The sequence below is a fragment of the Sparus aurata genome, chromosome 6 (assembly GCF_900880675.1).
Source record: "Sparus aurata chromosome 6, fSpaAur1.1, whole genome shotgun sequence".
Lineage (NCBI taxonomy): Eukaryota > Metazoa > Chordata > Actinopteri > Spariformes > Sparidae > Sparus > Sparus aurata.
This window is the reverse complement of record NC_044192.1, coordinates 35,198,413-35,225,394: the sequence shown is the minus strand read 5'-3', so window position 1 is coordinate 35,225,394 and position 26,982 is coordinate 35,198,413. Positions and strand designations below refer to the sequence as shown.

Sequence of the window (26,982 nt, the reverse complement as noted above, 5' to 3'; positions counted from 1 at the left end):
GGACTAAGTTAAACAGACTTTCAACATTTTCATCGACCACAATTACCACCTACAAGCTCACATGAACTCAGACTCTGAAAGACACCGAAAAGAAAGAAGCAAAAGTCCTGGAGTCCACTTTGACACTTTACAATTTTGTATCATATGTGGATTTGAAAAGCACTTCCTTAATATTTGTGACTGAAGTTCCTGTATTGTCTGCTGCTCATGCTCAACAATTTGAGCATGGTCTGGATCTTCTCCAACTGAACAGTGTCATGAAATTTTACGCTGTATCAATAAAATTGACTTGCCTCAACTAAAAAGTTGAACCCTATGCAAAATGTTTTCACAGACTGCTTTAAATACTGGTGTAACTTGGCCTTAGTCTGCTGATAAACACATCTTATTAATTTATGCCTGGTGCTTTGTAAAGCTATTATTGGTAGTGATTATCAGATTGATATGTTCTTAGTGAAAGTTTTGCATAGAAATTGGATAGAATGGCCTTTAATAGTCTAGAGTTCTGTTTTTTGTATGCTTGCCTCTCTTCACTATTAAATAAATTGAACTGTATAGAAATGCCCACTGTACATTTAGATAATGTACTTAATTAGAGAAAGTTCTTCTGTTTGTGTGTGTAAAAAAACATTTTCTAAATGTTTTTTTACTCTTTCTTATAGGGGCCGTATTAAGCACCTTGATGTGGTTACACTGCTACGGAGAATACCTCCACCGCTGGGCTTTGGAAAGTTTTGTCCTCATCGAATCGCCTGCAAGGTGAGAAAATGTTGTCCTGCTGGCCTGATGTTCAGTGTCACATAGCAATCCTGATTGGATCAAGTATTTGATCGCTCACCTCCGAACTATCTTGTCACCAAACATTGCCCTTCTTGTTTCTATTGCTCCTCCGTAAAGTTTTACTAAAATTTGGCCTAGGAATTCAACCTTGCTAAGTTCTTTGGGAAGTAAGAAGGTTCTCTGTGATGTTTATTCGCCTATTTTTTTTCATATATCAACAATCAGCTCCTTGGTTTGCTGATGTTGAGCAGTAGCTACTTTGTTCTCTGTTCACCACTCTGCAAGAGTTATTTATCGCTCTGGGCTTATCTCATCTTGGGGGATCGACACCAGTGCCAACCTGTACCGGCTGCCTTAGATTTGTTTGCATTAATTTCATCCAATTTTTATATTGCCCATTTACATGTCCATTATGTCATGTTGGCGTGTTAGGAGCGTGGGGGCATTGTGCAAACTAGAACCACCACTGACCATGCACAGCATGTAAGCTTTTCCAACGTTCAAAATTCAAAAGCCTGCCTAAAAGCAAAAGGAATTTTGACCAATTACAGCATTAGATTTGTTCCCCTTATCTTCATTAGGGGATTGACATGTCCCTCTTGTTCCTTATATTTACTCTGGCTTTGCCATTTGGTGAAACAGGAACCTTCGGAATTGAGGGAGGAATAACTTGAGAAACCATAAACATCAAAAGAAAGCTAGTATTAGTGAAATGCAAAATACTAGCCCTTTTTACACAACCTCTCTGCATTATCTCCGGAGCGGTGGTTCGCCAATTCTCCGCCGATGGTGATTCACACAGAGCGAAGCATCTCCGCCTTTGTGTGTGTAATTCACACAGAAAGCCGCCGCTGCGGCTCCTAAAGAGGCGTGACGGTACACGTCATGTTGATGATGTCGGTGTTTACCCAGTCGGTGTTTCGCGCTAAATTACATAATTATACATAATCACCATCAGTAAACAGGACGCTGTCGGACTCTCTCACTCGCGGGGATGGAGGCTGTTTTCTGGGGGAAAGTTCCCTGAAGTCTCGGTCTGGAGAGCTGACGGTCGTGGTGATTTCTTTTCGTCACAAACACTCTGTGAGTTAAAGTTATTTGCCAGTGACGGGCGCTGTTTTTTGAGCAGAAATATGAGGAAGAGTCGGTAGGACAGTCGGAGGATGGACGCTTCTCCACGTACAGCTGTGGTTTTTGTTTTCCTCATGTCCATTGCCAAAGACAGTTACAGTTACTACGATAATTTTGTTCGGTCCTGTAAGGTTGCTTTGTGGGATATTTCTTTGTATTTAGTTGAGTGAAGGACCTGTGTAGTTATCAGACTAGTCAGACAGACACGCCCCCGCTCCGCGCCTCCGGATTATCCGTTCACACTGGGACGGCTCACCAATAATGCGGCCCTGATACTACCTCCAGAGGTGGATCAGCGCCGGAGCGAAATTTCCCCCCTCTAAGCATCTGAAAGTTTCACACACTGGAGGGTGCGGAGAATTGGCGCAGGATCCCCGCATGCAAACGGCAATGTGAAAGAGGCTACTGTCAAGTAGAGACAATTAGTAGGGTCAAAAAGTTTTTTTTTTTTTATTTACTGCAAGAGGAGACATCGACAGATTACAACAAAAAACAAGTGTATACAGTACAGTTCATACAGGTTTGATAACAAATATTTAATTTTCTTAACGATAAAAATTGATTCAGTGGCTTTGCAAATATATCGGTAATAAAAAAGTCATAGTAGTTAATACAATCTATATACCACAGATAATTGTTTGCATTGGACATTTAAATTCCTTAAAATCAAATAGTTTACTTTTTTCTTAAAATGCCATCTATTATTTCACAAAAATAGTTTAGCATTTGAGAAGCAAATCGTGTTTAATATTTACTTAATATTGTATGTACATTTTTAGCTTAATATTTAAGCATATTTATACAGATTGCCATTTCAATAACTACAATTATTATTTAATCCAAATGTGTATTTGTTATCATCAACTGAAGAAGTTGGTAAGTTATGTGCTAGACATCATGACACTGAAGCCACTAACTATCACGGCAAAGAGGATGTCCTCAGTCCTCATGAGCAATCCTCATTTTGCAGCAAGTGGCAACATATTGAACCTTTCTGTATGTGCAGAAAAATCAATAGGGTGTCATTTTCAGAATACTATAGCAGCCATTCTGTTGCATGTGACAATTAAAACAATGTTGGCATAATAGATAGCATAAATTAGTCTTAAAAAGATTTGTTCATCACCAAATTTTAAGATAAAGACCAGTTATAAATGTTTTGCTCATCAATTGTTGTGCTTTTTCAGCCAGTAGTAATTTAGTGAAGTGTCCTTTGATCTGAACTAGTTCACTTTAAAAATATCATGGTCCCCTTTTAAAACCACTGCCAGGCTACTAGTGCCACCAGTAGTTACGTTAGTTTGATTATCCATTATTCCATCATCGTTGTGGTTTTGTTGAAAGGATGAGTCAGACTAGAAGAATGATGCATGAGGCAATAATCACTATCACTATTTCCTCGCTCCTTTTGTGTAAGTGCACCCGGTTTGTACTTTCTCTCTACTGCTAAGGTTGATTAACCTAACAGTCTTTCCTAGCTTTTCCATTACAAACGCCGGCCTGGCTTTACTCAGTTTGGCTTGGCACGGCAGCTCGGTGTGGCAGAGCACGCGCATATCCATTACAACTGGGCTACCCACTCGAAGGCGTGTCTCAAACTGATGACGCACACATCTTCAGTTGATGAAGAAATGCACTAATTTTATCTCATTGTGAAGTGGTTGTGAACCAACTTCTGTTCGACTGTTCTCATTATGGATGAGATCTGTATCTTTGCACGTTGTGTACTGGCTAGATGTAGCTATATATTCTCCATCTATGTAGCCAATGTGGCAATCATGACTAGTTTATATTCAAATTGTCCAACAAGGATTACATTTGCCACCATGACATGCTATGGAAACTACATTACATATCAGAAGATTAATCTGTTGTTTTCCTTCGGTTTCAAAATGTTTTCGTGAACTTTTGAGTTTCTTGATGGTTCACCTCTGGTCTCTTTCTCTTGCCGGGGAAAATGATTGATGAAATATTGTCAGACCCAGATAATTTACTTATCGCAATATGCAACCATATACAGTCTTCAGACATGCAATTTATTTTTGGTACCAAGTACTATATTAATACCAGTGGTAACACTGTCAGTACCCTTTCCCCATTGCAAGATTGTGCTGGGATGGAAACCTACCATTTCTTTTAGAATGTTGTTGAGGTGTCAAGCAGTCTTGAGTAGGCATGTTCAGCACAGATTCCTCAGAGAGAAAACACTCCGGTTGGCATAGGTTGGCAAATTAATCTAAATCCTTGACCGCTGTGATTAACATTTCTTCGTAACCTCTTATATGCGTATGTGATGTGTTTTGTTTCTACAGAGGTTGGTCTCCATGAACATGCCTCTCAACAGTGATGGAACAGTCACCTTCAATGCAACACTGTTCTCTTTGGTGAGAACTGCACTGAAAATAAAGACAGAAGGTTGGTGTTATCAATTATGTATGTGTATAATATAGTCATGTTAATACTTTTTAGTGAATATGGGTTGGAAATATATAAGATTAGTTTAATCAAGCAATGGATGAAACCTGAAAAAAGTATAACCTGCTGGGGCAAAATATGAAAATAAATTGAAATTTAAGAATGTGCTCTTACATAAAAATAAAGCAGATATTGTTACATGAACCTGGAAATAAGCAGAATGTGTTGGGTTTTAGATAAAGAAAAAACTGTCAGAAGTGAAGTGTTCTTCTAAGTATAAAGGTCTTTAACATTGTCAAATCATAGCTTGACTGAAGGTTTATAAGGGGGCAATGCAGTACACAAAATAACGGATCTGCAGAAATGGGAATAGTTTCAAAAGCATAATTAGGCAGACCAAAAGTGACCACATCATTTTAAGATCAATAAATCAAGCTTAGTTTCTCGCGAGATGAAAATAAACTTTATCACAGATACAGGATCCGCTAAAAGAAGAATGCAACACTCCAATTACCAAAAGTCCTGATTGTCATGGACTTTCCTCCACAGTCACCTGACCTCCACCCAATTGAACATTTATGGGGGCACTTGAAGACAGAGTGAGAAAGCTTCAAGAAGCTTTCTGGAACGCTGCCAATTAATGCTGGGACGACATGAGTCATGTGATCAGGACTTTTGGGGCCAATCACTGGAAGCAGTATCAGTCAATAACAGTCCTCGATCAGAAGAACTTTTCTTCACTGTATTGTCATCCATAGTTGTTATTTATGTCCTCAACATTTTAATGATTATTGTATTATGCTACTGATTACTAATTATATGTATTTTATACTGATTCAAAGAAAGGTTTTTAAATAAAATGAAAAGTAATCTCTAAATTGTAAAATACATAATTAAAAAGTAAATAGGACAGAGAATTCTGTGTCTCAGTGTTTGCACTGAAGTCTTTGTGCCCTGAAGTCATCAATCCACCACCTGGTCACTGCATGTAACTGGTTACATCAGACTGGTAAAACGTACACTGATGTCAAGTGTCTGTAACCCGGAACTCAAAGTTCTTTCACCTACAATCTGTACTTAGCTAAAGTACTTCAGTGTGTTTATTTACTTGTTGTGAGACTGTTCGCACAGTCTGTCTCCAGTCTGCATGTTTTCAGATTTTGTACTGTGACAACCAAGCTCCATCGTAATGTCATTAACATTAAACTAACTTCAACGCCATTGCATAGCGGACCAAAGCGAAGCTAACTAGTCAGCCAATTTCCAGCTGACTTCACCATACTCATAGGCAACTGTAAATACTATCAAAACGTGGCGACACGTACCAGTGGCTCGGGTGCAATTGCTGGGTCCCGTAAGGTTGGGACTGATACTTTTACGAGGGTCATTGTCGAGGCAAAGCCAGCTTTGTTCTGACCCTTGTTACTGAAGCAGTCCAATGCAAAGTGGTTAGCACACACATACAAGCTAACATGAACCGCAGCCAGCACGTTGTCATTAAAAATGAAACGCAACCACTAGCCTCTTTCACACTGCCGTTTGCATGCGGGGATCCTGCGCCAATTCTCCGCACCCGCCTCTGTGTGAAAGTTTTAGATGCGGAGAGGGGGGAAATTTCCTTCCGGCGCTGATCCGCCTCTAAAGGTAGTATCAGAGCCGCATTATTGGTGAGCCGTCCCAGTGTGAACGGATAAGCCGGAGGCGCAGAGCGAGGACGTGTCGGTCGTGCAGTCTGATAACTGCACAGGTCCTTCACTCAACTAAATACAGAGAAATGTCCCATAAAGCAACGTTACAGGACCGAACAAAAGTAACGTAGTAACTGTAACCGTCTTTGGCAACTTATATGAGGAAAACAAATACCACAGCTGTACATGGAGGAGCGTCTGTCCTCCTGTCTGTCCTACCGACTCTTCGTCACATTTCTACCCGAAAAACAGCGTCTGTCACCGGCAAAAAACTTTAACTCACCGAGTGTTTGTGATGAAAATAAACTTCACCGAACTTTCCCCCAGAAAACAGCCTCCGTCCCCGCGAGTGACAGAGTCAGACAGCGTCCTGTTTACTGATGGTAATTATCTTTAATTATGTAATTTAGCACGAAAAACTTAACTCTGTCACTTTCCAGGATGTTTGGTGGGTCAGGATCTCAATCACTACACATTCTAACAGCATCCATATGATTATAAACTGTCCACGGGTTTGGATTAACAGGAGAACACCTGGGGAAACACCGACGTCATCAACATGACGTGTACCGTCACACCTCTTTAGGAGCCACAGCGCCGGCTTTCTGTGTGAATTACACACGTGAAGGCGGAGATGCTTCGCTCTGTGTGAATCACCATCGGCGGAGAATTGCCGAACCAACGCGCCGGAGATAATGCGGAGAGGCTGTTTAAAAAGGGCTACTGTCTCTTCTGTTCTTCTGTAGCTGGGACAGAATAAAGGCACTGATGTTGATTTTTACAACCAAAAACAGAGCTCTGAGCAACCACATTGCAAAACACTGCTATATTACAGCTGGACACACCAAACTTCCCCTCGGGGATGGACGCCCTCCTCTCGGATATCTCTTATTACCGCGCACAGAGGAGGCCGGCCTATGTAACCCAGCAAACATTTTCTCGACCTGCGTCGAGAACTTTAACTTTAATATTGCCAGAAAACATTTTCTCGACTTGCATCTAGATGAGGATGTCTAATCAACGTCGCGTCACGTCGTGACTTTAATTCGACTGTTTTTCGACATGATAACATTAGGGGGAATACGATCTCAAAGAATACATATTTAACTGAAAAAACACTGTCAAGCATTATTTCCTCTACCTACTGCTGTGTCGAGATGAAGATATCCAGTCATGTCGGGACGTTTATTTCACGTCTGATTAACGTCCGGAAGGCAGGTTGATTTGACGTCTATCTGAGGGGCTGAAATGACCAACATCATTTCCACAGCTCTTAGACGGCTTCAATTATTTTGTTTCAACGTTGTTTAGATGACATATCAACGCACACGAATGTTAAAGACTCTTTGAAATGATGGAAATATGTTTGTGAATTAAAGAAAACAATGTGGTATCATGTATATTGGCAATGTCGGCTGAAATGTTTGTGATTCTAGCATCCATCTAGGAACTATTTTTCCTCGCGTAGTTAGCGCACCTAGCGGTTTCCGACGCATGCGCAAGAAGGAGAACTTGGCAGTGGCAGTTGACGAGGAGAGACTGAGACCGACATGTGTGAAAGGTGAGTTACGAAATGTACTCTAATTTAAAAAGAAACTGTGTTTGGTAAGACATTATACGTTTATCAATTGCATGTTAAACTTTTGGTGGTGTTGCTGCATCGTGTATTGTTACAGAAAGCTGGTTTTTGCTTTTATTCGTAACCGAGCGGCGGCTAGCAGCCGAAATGGCTGCCGTGTGAAACAGCCGTGTGTCCAAAAGCCTTTTCCTGTGCATGGTGCAGTGACCTTTTGGAATATATGTTGTACCCGGTCTTCTTCCTTTAGTATTTCAGGCTTTGAGAGCGACAGGGATGATAGCTTCGAGCTAAATGGACTAGCCGAGAGTTGGCTCACAGGCTACGTGAGGTGAGGACAAACAATGTCCGACTAGGCCTTGTACTGTTTTCAATCCCTTAATCCTCTAAAACGTGTTTTACAAAACATTAAATTACTTATGAACCGTTTACAGTAGGTATAGGGTCTGTGTAATCACGTAACTTGTACGGGAACAGACGCCAAACTGAGCCTAGCATCGATGCTAAACTGAGCCTAGCATCGAGCAGTGCAGCTCTATCACACAGCCACCTGTCAGATTGACAGAGAAGTACGTGTCCACCCAGGGGGGTTAGGATATATGAATATGAATGAATGAATATGAATATATGAATACAGCCTCAGAGCCGTCCGCCCCTGTTTTACGCTGTTGTGATGATGCTTGGACAGAGGAGCTAATGCATAACAGCAGCAACGGTGAGGAATATCTTCAAATTCATTCTTTTAGAGTAAATGTATTACGAAACTGTGGCACATGTTTGAAATGAAACGGAAATGTCCTTTAGAAAAACCTCTAATGTGCTATTGTGCTCCCTATGTGAACAGCCAGGCACCTGTGCAAAAGATGTTATGTTTTTTGGCCCACACTAGTATTGTCTCAGGTAAAGCATTTGTGTTCTGTCATTACAGATAACCTTGTTGTCCAGAGTCGGTGACAAAAACCTCAGGGATGGCACTACAAAGTGCATGAACAGGTATGTCTCTGCTGGTTTAGCACTGCATCAGTCACAAGCACCAGGAACTTCCGACAGGTGGAAAACATCATCACAGAACACGCACAGCCCTACCCACTGAAGACAAAAATAATACCAGGTCAAATGACCAAGCCCTGCGAAAACCCAAAGATTTTACACCCAAAACAGCACCACCATCAGGATTAGCTATCACACACATGCACCAAAACAACTGTTGTCCATATAATTTAATTTGATGTGTCATTTGAAACACAGGTAAATCAAAGGAATATACCAATTTAAAAATGTCAAACTACAAATACTGAAAGATTGAGAACACTTAATATTTTATATAGTGCAGGTGCAGAATTTTTGTCAAGGAGACATCGGAAATACACTACTCACAATAAGTTAGGGATATTGTGAGAGACTCAGTGGATTTCATACATACGGTGTTTGTTTCACTTCAGAGAGTTTTGGGATAGGGAGGCAATTGTATTGGGGTGATAGACACACCTCATTTTGTGTTTTCCACGTAATGGTCTCACTGTGTACAGTGTGCCTTACATATTGGGGCCAATACCAAAAAACTAAAAGACAACCCTTTTCAATGTGGCATCAATTTCAACATTCTGTGGGTATAAAAAGCTGGTATTGTCAGTAAGTCATTCCAAGTTCATCATTCAAACAGCCATGAACACACGACGTCACTTAACGGACGAGCAGCGCTACCTGGCCATAGCGCGCCTTCGGGTCGGTGGCAGGCAGTCAGATGTTGCTCGTGAACTTGATGTGTCTCAAAGTGTTATCAGCAGACTTGCATCAAGACACAGAACTACTGGCAGAGTTCGTGACAGACCCAGGAGTGGAGCCCCACGAGTGACAGACCGCAACGATGACCAGTACCTAAGGACCTATGCACTCAGACATCGTTATGCAACTGCCACACAGCTGCAGGCCCAGTTACGAGATGTGAGGGGTACTAGGGTTTCCAGACAAACCATTCGAAACCGACTCCACCACTTTGGCTTGAATGCCAGACGACCGTTGTAGGTGACTCCACTGACACCAAGACACCGCCGTGAACATTTGCAGTGGGCACAAGACCATGTGACCTGGACAATGCAGCAGTGGTCTACCGTCCTGTTCACTGATGAGTGTCGGGTCACCTTGCACAGAAATGATGGTCATCAGCGTTGCTGGAGAAGGCGAGGTGAGCGATACGCCGAGGTCAACATGGTCCCCAGGGTTCCCTTTGGTGGAGGAGGTGCAACAGTCTGGGCAGGCATCACCAGTCGGCGCAAAACAGATTTGGTTATTGTAGATGGCTCAGTCACTGCACGTTCTTACCTCAGAGACATCGTAGAACCCATCATCATCCCCCAATTCCGCCAGCACACCCCCAACTTTCTGTTCATGGATGAGAATGCTCCACCACATCGTGCCAGAATTGTCACAGCTCGACTTCAGGAAGTCGGAGTGCCTCATATGGTATGGCCAGCAATGTCCCCTGACCTGAACCCCATAGCGCACATCTGGGACCAGCTGAAGCAGAGACTGGAGGATCGTACCCCACCCCCACGTGACCTGGCAGAACTGTATGTAGCACTTGTGGAGGAGTAGAACGCATTGCCTCAGAACAACATCATGAGGCTAGTGAGGAGCATGAGACGTCGCTGTCAAGCTGTCATTGCGGCAAATAATGGAAACACCCACTACTGACATTGTCAATTTTTGTTATTTGGGGCTATTCTTGTTATTGTCTAAATTTTGGGGGTAATAAATATTAAACTAATGAAAATGGTGTTTCTTTTCATTCATTGTTAGTAATATCAAAGGGAACTTTTACTTATTTCATTAAAATTCAGACCAAATAGGAAAAGCACTTATGTAAATAACAATATCCCTAACTTATTGTGAGTAGTGTATGTTGTAGTCCTTAAGTGTGGGTGGTGTCGGGGCCAGCAGAGGGAATTTAGATTGAGTGGAACAAAAACACATTTTAATGTAAAAGCTGTAGTACACAACTTCCTACATTACTGATCCAATGATGTAAATGACAAACTCTTGGTGCTGTTTTTATTTTGTTATATTTACAAAATGCTTACAGGAATTTTGTCTTACAGGCTCATGACGAATGGAGTCATGGCGAAATACAACATGCATGGAGGGGGACAACGTGACAAACTGCCTTTTAAGGTGACAAAGCTGTGTCATGTGATCAAGTGTAAGAAACTAAGATTGATATAACTGAAATTACTGAATGGGCTTCATTTGCATGTGGCTATCCTGGGCTCAGCTGGGCTACCATAGCACAGACTGTTAATGCCTACTGGCTTTATTAGGAACCATCAGATTCAGGCTACTGTGTGGCTCTAAGAAGTGGTTCTTTCATTACTCTTTCAACTCCCAAAACAAAGTGTTCCTGCCATCTATAAAGTGCATTTAACATCTAAATAGGCGCTCTGTAAAAATGTTAAATTTTTCCTTATGCCCTCTCTCCAGCTGCTGTCAGGAGATGGAGCGTGAAGGCCACGGACGCAGAAATAAAAGCATTATCCAGACCCACCTGAAACATGCCCCAGCAAGGAGCGGGGACAAGGGGCAGACCCCCACTGGACTTTAATTCAATAAAACATTTGTTACATTAAACATGTTCATTTTTTATTCAAGTATTCAATATATAGATAACTCGATACATGTATCTAGTCCTGAATGCTGTCTTTTTTACCTAAGATTAGTCCATGTACTACTTTTATTTTACAGTATGGGTGAACATCACTCTGGTATTTTTAACCTTATCACAGGTAAGTTTATTTGCTATCAAAGTTTCAACCAGGTTCACCATTCCTGTGATATTTTAAGTTGGCAAAAGTGAAATTTGCTGTTGTCTATTGGACTTTTTGACCTCGATGCAGTTTGAGGAATTGTTTGCTGAAATTGAGAAGTTAATTCAAATAGTTGTACATTAGAGCATTGAGAATTGCACATGTATACAGCACAATAGCTGTGCTTGTCATCGAATTTATGGATGTGGTAATGCCAGTTATGTAGGCACAAGTTGAAACCCTCAGTTTAGGTATCATCTATCATCTTTTTAAATGCAATATGTGTGTATTTTGACAAAGGTTGAAATGTCGTCTTTTCGACTTTGAAACAACATAAAATGATGCCGTCCTTTAGCCGTCGAAATGATGTCGGTCATGAGAACGACGTCAGAAAAACTTTAATTTCAGCACCTCTGGTCGACGTCGAATCAACCTGCCTGACCGACGTCAATTAGACGTGAAATAGACGTCACGTAGAGACACCGTCTATACGACGTAATAATGACATAGATTGAAGTAGCCTGATCTGTGAGCCGTCGATATGTCGTCTAAATAACGTCGAAACAACGTAAAATCATGCCGTCTATTAGACGTCGAAATGACGTCGGTCATGAGAACGACGTCAGAAAAACTTTCATTTCAGCACCTCTGCCTGACCGATGTTGATTAGACGTCGAAATGTTTGCTGGGAAGTGACTCCTTTCGTCATGAAATGAAAGGAGCAGAATCTGAACAGCCTGTAGGAGCCAATTTACCAGCCAGTGGGTGGGCTGTAGAGACCATGCAGGTCTCGTTTGCTTTCCTCATTCTAAGAGTTGGCAGGCTCAGGGAGGACCAGTTCATATATGCAGAGACATGCAGAGTTTTTCAAAATATGGGTGTTCCGCTTGAGACTATGGTTGGACCAAAAGCAGACTCGAGGCTGGAGCAGGTTGTAAAGGTTATTTCTTGAAACCAATGAACACACATGAGGGAGCGAGCTGGAAGCAGCTAGAGAGCGACGTGGTGGTTATCCACTCTGTGGGGCGCAGATCAGGCGGTGTGCTGATAGCGGAGCTGGAGCGCTGCACGGTTGAGCCGCTCGGAGGAGCGCTGCAGCCGGGCTGAGGAGACGTGTAGTGTCGGGTCGCTCAGAGAAGCGCAGGGCAGATGCAGTGCTGCAGAGGTGCAGCACTGCATATACAGTGCTCAGCGTAAATGAGTACACCCCCTTTGAAAAGTACCATTTTAAACCATATCTCAATGAACACAAAAACAATTTCCAAAATGTTGAATATATATATTTTTAATATAACATCTGTTAAACTTATAACATGAAACTAAGGTCAATAACATAAGTTAGATTACACATTTTTCAGTTTTACTCAAATATGGGCGATGCAAAAATGAGTACACCCCACAACAAAAACTACTATATCTAGTACTTTGTATGGCCTCCATGATTTTTAATGACAGCACCAAGTCTTCTAAGCATGGAATGAACAAGTTGGAAACATTTTGCTACATCAATCTTGTTGCATTCTTCAAGAATGATCTCTTTTAGAGACTGGAGGCTGGATGGAGAGTGATGCTCAACTTGTCTCTTCAGAATTCCCCATAGGTGTTCAATTGGGTTCAGATCAGGAGACATACTTGGCCACTGAATCACTTTCACCCTGTTCTTCTTCAGAAATCCAACAGTGGCCTTAGATGTGTGTTTAGGATCATTGTCGTGTTGGAAAAGTGCACGACGACCAAGGGCATGGAGTGATGGTAGCATCTTTTCTTTCAGTATAGAGCAATACATCTGTGAATTCATGATGCCATCAATGAAACGCAGCTCCCCGACACCAGCAGCACTCATGCAACCCCACAGAAGGACACTGCCACCACCATGTTTCACTGTAGGCACCATGCATTTTTCTTTGTATTCCTCACCTTTGCGACGCCATACAGTTTTGAAGCCATCAGTTCCAAAAACATTTATCTTGGTCTCATCACTCCAAAGTATAGAGTCCCAGTAGTCTTCATCTTTGTCAGCACGGGCCCTGGCAAACTCCAGGCGGGTTTTTTTGTGCCTGGGCTTTAGGAGAGGCTTCCGTCGGGGACGGCACCCATGCATGCCATTCCTCTGCAGTGTACGCCGTATTGTGTCATGGGAAATAGTCACCCCAGTTTGGCTTTCTACTTCCTTGGATAACTGCAGTGAACTTGCATGCCGATTTTCTTCGACCCTTCTCATCAGAAGACGCTCCTGTCGAGGTGTTAACTTCCGTGGACGACCTGGACGTCTCTGTGAGATGGTTGCAGTTCCATCTTTTTTAAATTATTTTTAGTATTCTGACTGATAAGTAAAGCTTTGCTGATCTTCTTGTAGCCTTTACCTTCGCGGTGTAAAGAAATGATTTTCTTTCTCAGGTCTTGAGACATTTCTCTTCCATGTGGTGCCATTGCTAACAACATGAAATGGGAAGGGGTTTTCTACACCCTTTTATAGTCAACTGTCTGCTGGACACCTGTGTAATGAATAATTAGACTCACCTGTGGTTTATTATTGTTAAATTAGACATTTGTAGTCTAAAATTTAGCCTTGCTCCAGAGACTTTCAGTGGGGTGTACTCATTTTTGCATCACCCTGATTTGAGTAAAACTGAAAATGTTGTTCTCTAAGTTATATCATTAACCTTAATTTCATGTTATTCAGGGTTTTAAGCGGGCTCTGATTGTTGTTCTGCTGCCGGTGCATGTGATTATTCCAGAGACTGCAACTAACCCAGTTCCCCAATGCACCTCTGCAAATAGACAAAACAAAAACAAAAACACACACACACACACAAGCACAAAAACACAATACCCACATGCACACATATGCAGCAGCCATATGAACGTGACAATGGGACCTTTTAAAAGGATTTTTAGATTTAGACTGGCTATCAATAATAATGAATGATTATCAGGGATAATTATTAATTATGATAAATAATATGATCCAATTTGCATTAGATCACCTTGGGGCACCACTCTTGAAGAAGCATTACTATTGCGTTACTTTTTCCTTTTTTTAAGTTTAAATATGTCTAAGAAGAGTAGAGTAGAACTGCATAGACAGGTACCTACACAGAACAGTCAGGTGTCACAAGTTTTTGTGAAGCTGGAGCAGAAAAAACCCAGCTTTAGTTGCTTGGACGACGTAGCTGAGCTAACATTAGCCACACCTGAGGGGTATTGCACAAAACCAAGATAAGGGATTAAGCTGGGATATGTTGGTTATCCTGGCTGAATTTAGCCTCAAGTCGGTTGCAGGAAAGCAGGTCCAACTTAACCCGGCCAAGTTACTATGGTGATTTATTCTCTGCAGCTAGCCTGCTCCAGACCAGGCTAACAGCCAGGCTAAGATTAATCCTAGAGATTCACCTGTATTTCCACCGTCAATCCTGTGAGGAATTGATGTGTTTTACAGCATGTCCATGGTCTTTCCAAGTATGTTGCATCATTTTAATTATCCTGCATTAAAATATTACATATATATTGTCATTTTTCATTTCATTTAAATCTGTTGGTTGTTTGTAATTGCAACAGTCTTTTTGTATTGATTCAAGTGGTAGTATTATTACTCGGGCCAAGTGTTATATTGCTATGCTAATGAAGACTGCTTGTCAAATTGCCATCAGAGGTTTCATAAATATGTTTTATTGCAGTAATTGAGATTACAAAACACAGCTGATCATACATACATACATACATACATACATACATACATACATATCCAACTCCCATTCACCTGTTCCCTCTTCACAATGGCTTGGCCTTTTTGGGGGGATGTACTGGATGAGGAAGCCCTTATCCTCAGATGAGCATTTAGGCATGAAAGAGTCTTCCGGGACACGTCACACCCATTGGCGTTTGGGGATGACTATCTCATTGAGAGATACAGATTGTCAGGTGATGGACTGAGATATTTATGTAGGCTGCTGGGTCCAAAAATACAGCACCAGACGGCGCGAAGCCATGCTCTCACTGTACCACAGATGGTCTGTGTCGCATTGAGATTTTTTGTAAGTGGGAGCTTCCTTTATTCTGTTGGGGATGCAGAGAACCTCAATAAAGGAACTACTTGCCGCACAAAATGACGTGTTTGTCTGGCACTGAAGTCATTTATCAGCATATTCATCACCGTCCCTGGCAACAGAAGACCCCTCTACATCAAGGAGGAGTTTTACAAGATTGCAGGTAACCTCAATTTCAATATGCAACCATTAGTTTCTTATATGATCAGTCACAGTTGGATACTCACTATTTTTTGTTGTGACTCCCCTTGTGGACCCCCAAACCCAGTGTTGGGAAAGTTCACTTTCTACATGAACTAGTTCAAAGTTCAGTTCACACATTTTAAAATGAATTAGTTCAGTTCATAGTTCATAATTCAAAATTTTGAACTAAGTTCACAGTTCCAAAAATGAACTAGTTCATAGTTCTTTTTTATTTTTTTGATATGGTGCTGCGAGCTATTATTTTTCTAAATGATTGCCACAGCCCATATAGAACCACAGACAGCTAATTATCAGTTTTAACACTGAAACTGCAGGTCTCCGACAATATACTGCAAAACTAGGTTGTCAAGATGCGGCTGGGAGATGAAGACAGTGGAGCCGCTAATGTACGCCGTTATGAGATTTGGGTGGAAGAGGATCTGTTTTGGCTGCCATGTCTTTTGATTTTTTATTTACTCGCACATACCTTTAAAGGCTGGCCTGGTGCTTTAGTTCAATGTGCCGTTTCAGGCTTGCTGTTGACGTTGTTGATGTATGGAGTTGCTTCTTGAAACCCAGTGGGCAAAGTTTACTCAAAGGAGTCAGATTTTTCCCACCTGGATCATCACTGCCCAGATAGCAAAAGACATTAATTCAAGGTTGGATTTTAGTCAGACTGGTTATTTTTGGTTGAGGTTGAAAAATCTATGTTGATGCAATGTTTAATCACAGTTAACATTTCAACGTTTGAAAAACTGTTGTTGAATCAGTGTAGTATAGATGATGATTTTTCAATGTTGAAATGCCTACAATTAATCAACATCGTTTCAATAGCCCCATTCACACTGGCTTTTGGGTGGCTTTAGTACACCAATTCCGCCTCCGTCTCAATGTGAATCTATCGGAGGTGGCGAAGGGTGAAATTTCGCTCCAGCCCTTATCCGCCTCTGGAGGTAGTATCAGGGCTGTATTATTGGAGAACCGAACCAGTGTTAACGGTGTTGCTGCAGGTTTTTGTTTCAACCAGTCAAGAGCACACAGTTTGAACAATCAAGTTTCTGAAGACTGAGATCAGTTGATTAAATGATTCAGGTCTGGTGTGCTGCTGCTTGGTTAAAGAGAAAACCTGCAGCCACACTAGCTTTGTGGAATAGTTTGGACATGCCTGCATTAAAGCTACTGTGCTCTTATGTTCAGTTCATATTGAACTGGGGTCCTATTTGTAATGTTTGTGTCCCCTGGATTTTCAGGGCAAAGGTAGCCAGATAATTCATTCATTCATTCAAGATGTTTGTTCATGTTGAACTGTGGTCTTATTTCTGAAGGACAATTGGCATGTTTGTGTCCCTTGGAGTTTCAGGGCAAATAGATAATTCTCCAATTCTCCAGATGAAAAGGTGTGTGCTAAAAAAAAAGTACAAAAGCGTAGTTGCTTTTGAATATTTAATAAATAACTTATTGAATAATGGTCTGTTTTGTTAGGGGTTTTTTTGTTCATAGAGCATGCAGTAAAGCAGCTGTTCTCAACCTTGGTTTCTTAAAAAGAATTGAAATAATCTAATGGGGGTTTTAATGAGGCATATTAAAGCATACAAAGTTTAACTGCCACAAATATCATTTATGTAATTATTTAATGATTTGTTATATATTTTATTTTTGTTTTTGTAAGAATGAGTAGGAACTTATTTTCAACCTGAGTTGCAAATGGGACAAATTTGATCGCGACACGTCACTCAGGAAGAAAAGAATGAACAAGAAACTTATGAAGCAGGAGAAGTGTGCAAGCCTCTGAAAATAAGTTTGAACCTTAAGTTTGCAGAGATATTTACTGCTCAAAAGATTTCTGAAGTGGACTCATTCCCTCTCTGTGTGCGCAGCCAGCGAGGTATGTTTATTTCTGTCACGTTGTCATGAAGAATAAAGTCATCTGTAACTGAAGAATCGTGGTCCCGTGTATTTCCTGGAGGGAGTGACACAAAGGAAGGATGAAAAGTGTTGAAATGGCCCTTTAAAAATAATCTTGTTTTAATGTATAATGCAATGCATATATATAGATGAATCAATGTTGATTTAATTCTACATTCTTTCAATGTTGATCATATCATAGTTGAATAAAGGGTGATTCATTGTCAGAACTGATGGGAAATTCAACGTTATTTCAATGTCGATCATAGCGAGCACTTTCAATGTATATTTCAATATCTGACATCAATGTTGATTCAATCCAATGTTATTTCAATGTTGATCATATCATAGTTGAATAAAGGTTGATTCATTGTCAGAATTGATTGGACATTCAACATTATTTCGAGCACTTTCAATGTATATTTCAATATCTGACATCAATGTTGATTACAATCTTCAGCCTGACAATATCTCAATGTTGATTCAATCAAATTTTGCTATCTGGGTGACCTTCTCATTAAATTGTTTTAAGTAATCACACAAAGATGCTGTATTAATGGTGGCGGCAGAGTCTGAGGGAGTGCTGCTGCCTTCATTTGTTTTTGCCTCCATGCTTCACATGTTGATGGCGTATGCTGCGGTGCGACTCTGTGGTGGCTGGTGTTGCCAGTGTTATGTCTGTCCAGGATGAATTAATCTGTGTTCGTTTGGTAATGCCTCACTGCATGTTTGGTATGCAGCTGTTTCTGTCTGAAATAGTTAAGTTTCGTTTTGATCGAAAGTAAAGCGAGTTGCACAAACCTCTCGTTCAGCGTCCTTTTTATACACAAAAGCCAGACTGGATGTTTTTCGCTACATATTAAGACCTGTTCACGGTGTGTTTTAGCTGGTTTTCGCCTGGAAGGCTCGATGGAAATCTGGCACTGTCTTGAACGAAGTTAAACTGTAAGAACGCGCCGTTCACAAACGCCAGAATGAACTCGTTCACAATAACGTTCATCAGGCAGAAATACGTGCGTTCAGTTCACGTTCGCCCAAAATAGGAACGCGTTCATGCACAACACTACCCAAACCCCACCACAGCAGGTCTACAACCATGTACACAGCAAGACAAGGGCTTGAATCGAGATTACCTTTGGCCTTCTGAAATCTCGGTTTCGGTGCCTACACCACCTGAGGGTTTTTTTGGCAGTCATTTCTCTTGGTTGCTTGGATCCTGGAATAGAGAGAGCAAAAGTAACAAAGATTAAAACACTGTATTGCAGTTATGGTTACTGTGTGCACTGAAATACTCACTTCTCTGTCTAGTTTCTGAATTTCCAGGTCCAGTTTCCTGAGTGTCGGGGGTTTAATCTCAAGCTCCAGCTCCATTTCTTGGAGGTATCTCTTCTTGAATTTGATTTTAATGTCTGCCAGCGCTATCTGTTTCTCCGAGTGCTTTGCATACAGTCTTCTGACAGTTTGTGAAGTCTGTAAAAGACATGTCAATTAACACAGCAGTATTTGTGCATAATGTAGATTTACTTTAGCCAATACTCATGTTCAATGTTACCCGGCTGCTTAGGAGACTGTGCAGTTTCTGGGTCCTGTTACACATATATTTACTATTAGCACCACATCAATGACTTCATATCCTTTATGGACTACATAAGCAGGATATTTCCCTAAAATTGACATACCGCAAGCCCTCTGGAGTCCAGTGTCAGTCTCCTCATCTGCAGAAGTGCATTCTGCAGCTGCAGATGTGCCTGCCGTTGTGTTGAGAGAACTTGAATTAAGATTTCACAGGACACACCAAGCCTGTGATTTGAATACAATGTACTAACCGGATCATCTTCTGGTGGCTCCAAAAGTATAACTGTGTTCCCAGACACTGTAAGGAAATCCAAAGTCAGACAGTATAATACATTTATTTGATTGTGTTTCATGTGCAGTAGTACTGCAATATGTACCTTGTATGAGGCAGACAGTTTCTGTGGCTGGGACAGAGTCTGTTACTGTCCCTCCCTGGATCCCCTCCATCACTGGACTCTGTTTATTTAAATGGAGTGCCAGTTCCTACGCTGGGGTCGTATCCTGGCTCGGGCTGCCCCCTGTGCTATTCAACTGCTACAATCATACAGACATTCAACATGTCGGCAGACACCTAATCTATTCACCTCATTTGTTCACTGGTCTACTTTAAAGTCACTTACCAGCCTGCAAAATGTTCTTGCATTTAATCTTAACTTGCTGCCAGGTCCTTATCTGGCCAGACAAGTTTGTTCTTTATGAAGGAGAGAAAGATAAAATACATAAAAACGTAACATGAGAAAAATAGATTAAATGACACACATTGTGGATAATTGTTTGCACTTAATCATAGTTTACATTTCCTGAGTAAATGTACTTCTACTTGCCACATTTAAAGCAAAGTGTACAACAGTTGATTAGTGGATTTTAAAAGTAACTCCTTCAGTCCTTTAACTGTAGCATTAAGCCGGTCCGCTATTGTCTGCCAGGCTTTCTCTCGTTATTATTTAATTATGGCATTGGTATTGCCTTTTTTTCTGTTAATGTCTTTCACCTCTTCATAGAACTCCATCAGGAGTTGTTGTTCAGCAGCCGTGAAATATGAAGCGCAACTCTTATCCACGTTCCCATCACTGATTCTGTGAGCGATCGCGGGGTCTATTTAAGTATGCTGTGAACATGCACTTATCCCGACTATCTACACCTGGCTTGACATAGCCGCGCCTTTTCATCCTGGCTCGGCAAACGTGCAACCAATTAAGCCAAGGTGCGCCGAGCAGACTAGGTCAAGCCTACTCACTTATCCTGGATTTCTTTTTTCTACTTTTGTGCAATACCCCTCATGCCAGCTATCATCATCAATAGTGTCAACAACTGTGCTTTTTGCTCACTAGTGTTGTAGAAATGTGTGCCCTTAGCTTCAGTATATTAGAGTTGCTTACAACAGACGTGGACACTTTGCTCTAGGACATAATGTACACTTCACATGTACGTTCTTGCCTTTTACCTCAAGGATATTAAAGTAGTGTCTATACTTCCACTTTGAAAACGCCAACTTTCCCCCCGGACTCGCCATTGCTGCAGCTTACCTTTGCTAGTTTGTGTGTGTGCGGCGGCTCTGTGCATGTACGATGTGTGTGTAAACTGAACACTGCCTCTGATTGGCTTACGAACTCTTAACTCTACCTTAGCCAATCATCATCACTTATGCCGTTGTCTCGCCCCTCCCTCACCAAAGATTTGCAGCTCATATGGCTGAGAGCCAAGTCGGATGACAACAGCTTCAATAAGTAGCTTCAGGTTATAATGCGCCACATTTAATTGTCGTAATGGTAACGGCGCTGTAACGATGGAAATAATAATTACTTAGATTACCCTTTACTGAAAAAAGTAACGCCGTTAGTAATGCCATTTATTTTAACGTGGTTAATAACTACAACCAAATTTACCATAAACAGCTAGTAATGGTTGAAGGATTTTGGAGTTCTTGACAGTGTAGAGGTTGGCAACATTCACTCTTGTACATATTAAATAGAAGAAGGTTTAAAAGTATTTTATTCAAAACAAAGATGAACACACACAATCTAACCAACATGTACTATGGAGCTAAATCGGGGTCAAATGTTTTGTACTTTGAAAAAGTAACATTTGCAACTGAAATTTCAAGTTTTGATCTTGAATTTTGAAAAATATATCAACATATTCAAAATAAAAATAAATGTACAAAAAGTTTTTTCTGGTTAAAAATAATTATGATCAACTCTGGTAATTCTTTTGAATAAATCATTTATTTTCATTTTTCACTTTCATATGTTTTGATATTTGGGATCCTATTTCTTTCAGTTGCATGTTTTATCTTTTCAGATTCAGATCTTGTTTTTTTTTACAGTTTCAAATCTTTTTTCAAAAAGATTTGAAAAAATCTCAGATTGTGAAATTTCAGTTTCAAATTTTACTTTTTCAAGTACAAAACATTTGACCCCGATTTAGCTCCATAATGTACTATATACAGGTGTGTGTGTGTGTGTGTGTGTGTGTGTGACGTGGTGCCAGGTTAGGGAGGATGGTTAGTTGCATGCAGAGACCCTAAATCCGTGTGAAGCAGCATTCGACTGACGTCAAATTAGCCGTCTAGGAGAGCAAACTACCAATAACCTGACCTGAGATCACGATAACACCAAAACAGTGAACAAACACATACATTGAACACATATGCAGTACAACAACCAGAGTTTAACGTCCTGTGCGTGGCTGTGCTATACTATGCTATCTAAGCCCAGTTCAATGTTACCAGTCTTTGAAGAAAAGGTGCTGGTGGTTGAAGGAGAAGCATGGGGTTCCAATATTGAATGCTGTTCTTGCTGTGAAAGGTCTGATGAAAGTCGGCAGAGGAGGAAACAGTTTGCTCCTTTGTTTTGCAAGGATAGCAGCTCTGTGCTAACTTTCATGGTGTTCCTCAGATTGTGAAGTTAGCTGCCTGGAAAGCTTTTCATCACAGCTGCTGGTGCAACTGGTCTGGAATACTGGCAGGTCCTTGTGTCCCTGCAGTGAGGAGAAGTTCTTTAGGCCTGCTGCAAATGCAACTTGCAGCTCTTAGCAGCTGTTGGGCCAAGAAGAAGAGACCTTGAGGGCAGGCAGCCCCATGAAGGAGAGACAGAGAGGAGAGCTTGAGGATAAGAAGTCTAAGGAGTTTTGACCATCTGGTCAGAGGGAGGTCTGTCACCCTGACCAGGGACGTGCACATGATTATAGAGGGGCAGGGGCTCAGAATCAGAAAAGGGCAGTATGTTTTCAGGCCTTATTGACATAATATGTAGATTCATTTATGTAAAATTAATTTTACATAAATTAATCTACATATTATGTCAAACGGTAATTATAGAAAGCTAACTACTTAGCTGTGTATCCTGTGTAGCTGTGAGTGATATGCAATAGCCATTTCTTTTGTGTCAATAAATTATTGTCAACATGATTTTTTTCACATTATAATAGCTAGTGCAGTGCCCGTAAGAAAAGTGTATTCCTATAAAAAAGTGGGAGGTTAAGGAGCTTTTTCATGGATGGCCAAATGAGGCTGTGTTTGAAGGTGGGGCGTCAGGGATATTTAGGTTTGTTGTGAAATCTGATATTCCAGGGTATAATTGGCTGTTTTTGACTATTTTTGATTTTGCCATTATATTTCATCTTAAAAGCTATTTACTTGGTGTCATTATTTTCAGCACAACCTCACATGTGTGACTGTACAGTTATTTTTTTTATTTTGACATACTGTATTAACACAGTGGACCTAAAATCACAAAAAAAACATGAAATCCGAGTAGAAAAAGTTAGATTCTTTTAACCACAAATATGTTTAACAATCCATTTTTTTTTTTATTTTTTTTTACTTATAATGCAAATATAAATTGTTGTTTATCTAAATGTGTGCATACATTTAAAAAAATTACAAAGTTATATGTAACTATTTACATTTAAATGCAGGCAATGCTCAGGTCTGCCTGTGCTCCTTCCAGCTGAATGAAGAGCTGGACTGCCTGCTCCACATTCAGCTTCTCCTCATTAAAAAAAAAAACGACTCCACTACTCACTAAACACACTACACCAAACACTACATAACACACTAACTACACACTCCAAACACGCTAAATGTCACAAATCTCTCAACTCTCACACACACCGACCGTTGTTGCATGTCAATCATCCGCCTAGGTCCCTCCCACAACTTCCTGTTCCTCAACAACCAAACTTGCTGCTTGGAAACTTTCGTGACAAAAGCCCGTTTTTACCGTTTCTTCCTGCACCAGAAACAAAGCAAACGTGACGGCGATGTTCGCGAAAAAGCGTGGCGGACATTATTTACCCTAGGTCCGGTTTTGGACGTGCCGATGCTTCCGGTCCGTCGCTTCGGGAGGTGGGCCGTGTAGCAAAGTGTGTACACACTTTGTTGTCCGCGCGTCTCCGGATCTCCTCAGACCCGAACAGACTCGTCCGGACTCGTTTAATCTCATTAATCCACAACAGTCAGTTTAGATGCACAGAACAGAACAGAACGGGACCAAACCGCCGGCAAAATCCCGGTCCAGCTCGCGCCGCTGCAGGTATAAATCTGCTTGTTTCTTAAGGCCCCCACACACCGCCCAGACATCCAACTGCCTTATCCGACCACTCTCCGACCACTCCGTTGCCTCTTGTCTGACCCGTTTGGCAGAAAAGTTGCACTGAACACACCGCTTCGACGTGCTGCCTAAGCCACAGTAGCGTGTATGTTCTGCGCTTGCGCGAGATGCAATAAGCGGGTGGCGCTTGTGTTGTGAGTTGTAAACGAGAGGCTTGTGCACACAACTCTTTTTACTTTCGATCAAAACGAAACTTAACTATTTCCGATAAAAACAGCTGCATACTAAACATGCAGCGAGGCATTACCAGACGAACAAGAATTAATTCGTCCTGAACGGACATAACAACTTGTCTCGTGCCAGTACTGCAAAACATGAAAACGGAGAATGACGGAACGGAGTACATAGAAAAACAAAGCGCACACAGTATTCCGCCCCTCCCACACACCGCGCTGATTCGCCAGCACAACGCCAATCAGAATGGCCATTCAGCTGGCACACAACCAATCAGAGAATCCAATGGCTCAGACATCCGACGGCCCTCCTCCTCAGACTTCGCATGCTCAGTCGGATCCGACAACGTCCGCGCGGCTCCGAAAGCTTCCGACGCAGCTGAACACAGCAAACATATGTGTTCCCGACCTCGTCCGAGCCTCTCTAAACACTTCAGACGTCCAACGGTTGGGCCAGTGTGTTCCTACCTTTAAGGTGGGGGGTCGCGGTGGGCTCTGCAGTGATTGGCTCTGGTGCGTGCGTGGCCACGGTGTGCAGTGATTGGCTCTGGTGCGCACATGAATGTCGTGGCTCCGGTGGACAATGCTCGTGAAATGTGTAAAGCATTTATGAAATAATTTATTAACGGTATCATTGCAGTCCAAACGAATGCGAAATATCACACCATTGAACCACGCAGCAGCCATGTTGAAACTCTCAGGTCAGTCTGATCCTGATCCGCAGAGATATTTGAGGAACACACACATACACACACACACACACACACACACACACACACACACACACACACACACAGACAGAGGTTCCGTGTATTTATAGATAGATACTGAGGTTTGGAAGACATGCAATTCAGCTGCGATTCTTAAAAAGCAATACAACGCTGGTTTATTATTTGGCTATTTATCGGAGGAAGTGCAAACTAGAAATACATGCTACAAATCTAAAAATGTGACAAAACCAAGAAATGACTACTGTGACTGTTAGTAGGAACAGCAATGTTTACAACAGCAAAGTCACAGTAAACTCAATATCACAAAGAAGTTTAAGATTGGAGGCAAGATAAATAGCCGACACAGACAGCTGTCATATTTGATTATTCCTATCTCTCATTAACAAGCAGTAAGCTTAACAAGCACAAATGGGTGCTCTTCTGAAATATGACTCAAAGCACATTGAATAAGTGGAAGGCGACTTGTTAGCCCCCACAAGGATCCACAATGTTTTTTTTGAACAATGTTTTTATTAATTTCCAATAAGAACATACAAAGCACATTGACATATGCCACACAAGTTACGCAATGAGATGCAGGTGAACCTCACTGCATACACATACATACAGAAAAGATAAACATGCACACAAACATACATATCCACATAAAATAATTACAATAATAAATAAAATAGAATAAGATAAATTAAAATTAAAAAAAAAAAAAAATAAAAAAAAAAAATAAAATAAAATAAAATAGTCACACACAGAATAGCTCTACAGATAAATATAATCTATTGTTGCTTGAGAAAGTCCATTAAGGGTGCCCACACTTCTTCAAATTCTTGTATTTTACCCCTGATTACATAGGTTAGCTTTTCTAATGTAACATACATTGCCATCTCTCTAATCCAAGATTGTATAGATGATATTTCAGTGTCTCTCCAAGACAAAGCAACCCTCCTCCTGGCCTGCAGGAGGCCAAAGTTAATCAGAGTCTTGCACTTAGAGTTAACAGAAAAACAATCTGGGTATATCCCTAGAATACAAAGTTTTGCTACACAGGGTACCTGAATACCTGTAATTTTACTTAGAGTGTGGACAACCATTTTCCAAAAAGTTACCAGTTTAGGACATTCCCATACACAATGAATCAAAGTACCTTTCTCAGTCAAACATTTCACGCAAGTATCTGGAGTGTCAGGGGACCATTTATTGAGTTTCTCAGGGGTTATGTATGTTCTCATTAACCATTTGTGTTGTAGCAGTTTCATGCGAGTATTAATGGTTTGTGTTTGAGCTTTTAAACAAGCTGTCGCCCACTCAGCTTCTTCAATATCTTCCTTAATATCTGAACTCCATGCCCTCCTTCTGTCATGACTAGATTCTTCATCATGTGAGATAAGTACTGTATATAGTATAGAGATTTGGCGTTTCCCATTCATGTGTTTTAACACAATGTCCTCAAGGCAGGACAGCGGCGGTTCTTGTGTATCCTGATGACACTTTGATGAAATGAAATGCTTCAATTGTAAGTATTTAAAAAAGTGTTTTTTTGGAATTAAATATTTCAAACAAAGTTCATTAAATGTAAGTAAGGTGCCCTGAACATATAAGTCTCCAATTTTTTGCACCCCCCTGTCGGCCCAAATTTGAAAACCACCATCTGCCCGGCCAGGAGTGAACCGTGCATTATTCCAAATAGGGGAAAATTGAGAGATGGCGGTGTATCACCAATATGTCTATGAGCTTTAAACCATATATCAATAGAGTTCTTAAGGAAAGGATTTGTTGTTTTTTTCTTCAAAGTTTTAAAATCTGCTGAATACAAATATAGGCTTAGTGGCAGCTTAGCTATTGATGCTTGTTCAATATGAACCCATGCTGGAGGAGAATGTGTGACAAAATAAAACATAGCACTACGCAGCTGAGCGGCCCAGTAATACCACTGTAAACTGGGCATCTGTAATCCTCCCCTATCATATGGCAAGTACAATAATCTGAGTCTTAATCTAGGTTTTCGATTGTTCCAGATAAACCTACAGAATGCATTATTAATTTCTTTAAAAAAAAAGTTTGGTAGTGGCATTGGAAGTGATTGAAATAGATATAAGAATTTCGGCAAGATAGTCATCTTGATTATATTGATCCGGCCAATCATTGATATTGGCATTGTTGTCCATTTTTCGAGTAATTCTTGTACCTCTCTCATCAACGGGTCATAGTTTGCTTGAACGACTGTATTAATTTGGGGGGTAATCTTAATTCCAAGATAGGTGAAGCCTTCCCTCGCATTAAAAAAGGGTGTTGTTATGACTGGATTACTTCTTTCATCTTTGTTCAGGAAAAGTATAGAAGATTTTGTATTATTAATACTGTATCCAGAA

At 40.9% G+C, this 26,982-nt stretch overlaps 1 protein-coding gene across 5 annotated transcripts in view; it reads left to right on the top strand.

The window, feature by feature from the left end:
• Positions 1-26,982, top strand: part of LOC115583819 (dihydropyridine-sensitive L-type skeletal muscle calcium channel subunit alpha-1-like) — a 277,692-nt gene that overhangs the window by 206,091 nt on the left and 44,619 nt on the right. For 4 of the 5 annotated variants that reach the window (XM_030421006.1, XM_030421010.1, XM_030421011.1 and 1 more), the window contains 2 exons: positions 663-759; positions 4,224-4,326. In XM_030421006.1, the coding sequence (XP_030276866.1) occupies positions 663-759; positions 4,224-4,326 (200 nt within the window). Of the gene's footprint in view, positions 1-662; positions 760-4,223; positions 4,327-4,875; positions 5,782-26,982 lie in introns of those variants that run through there. The other variant, XM_030421008.1, reaches the window with a different exon arrangement.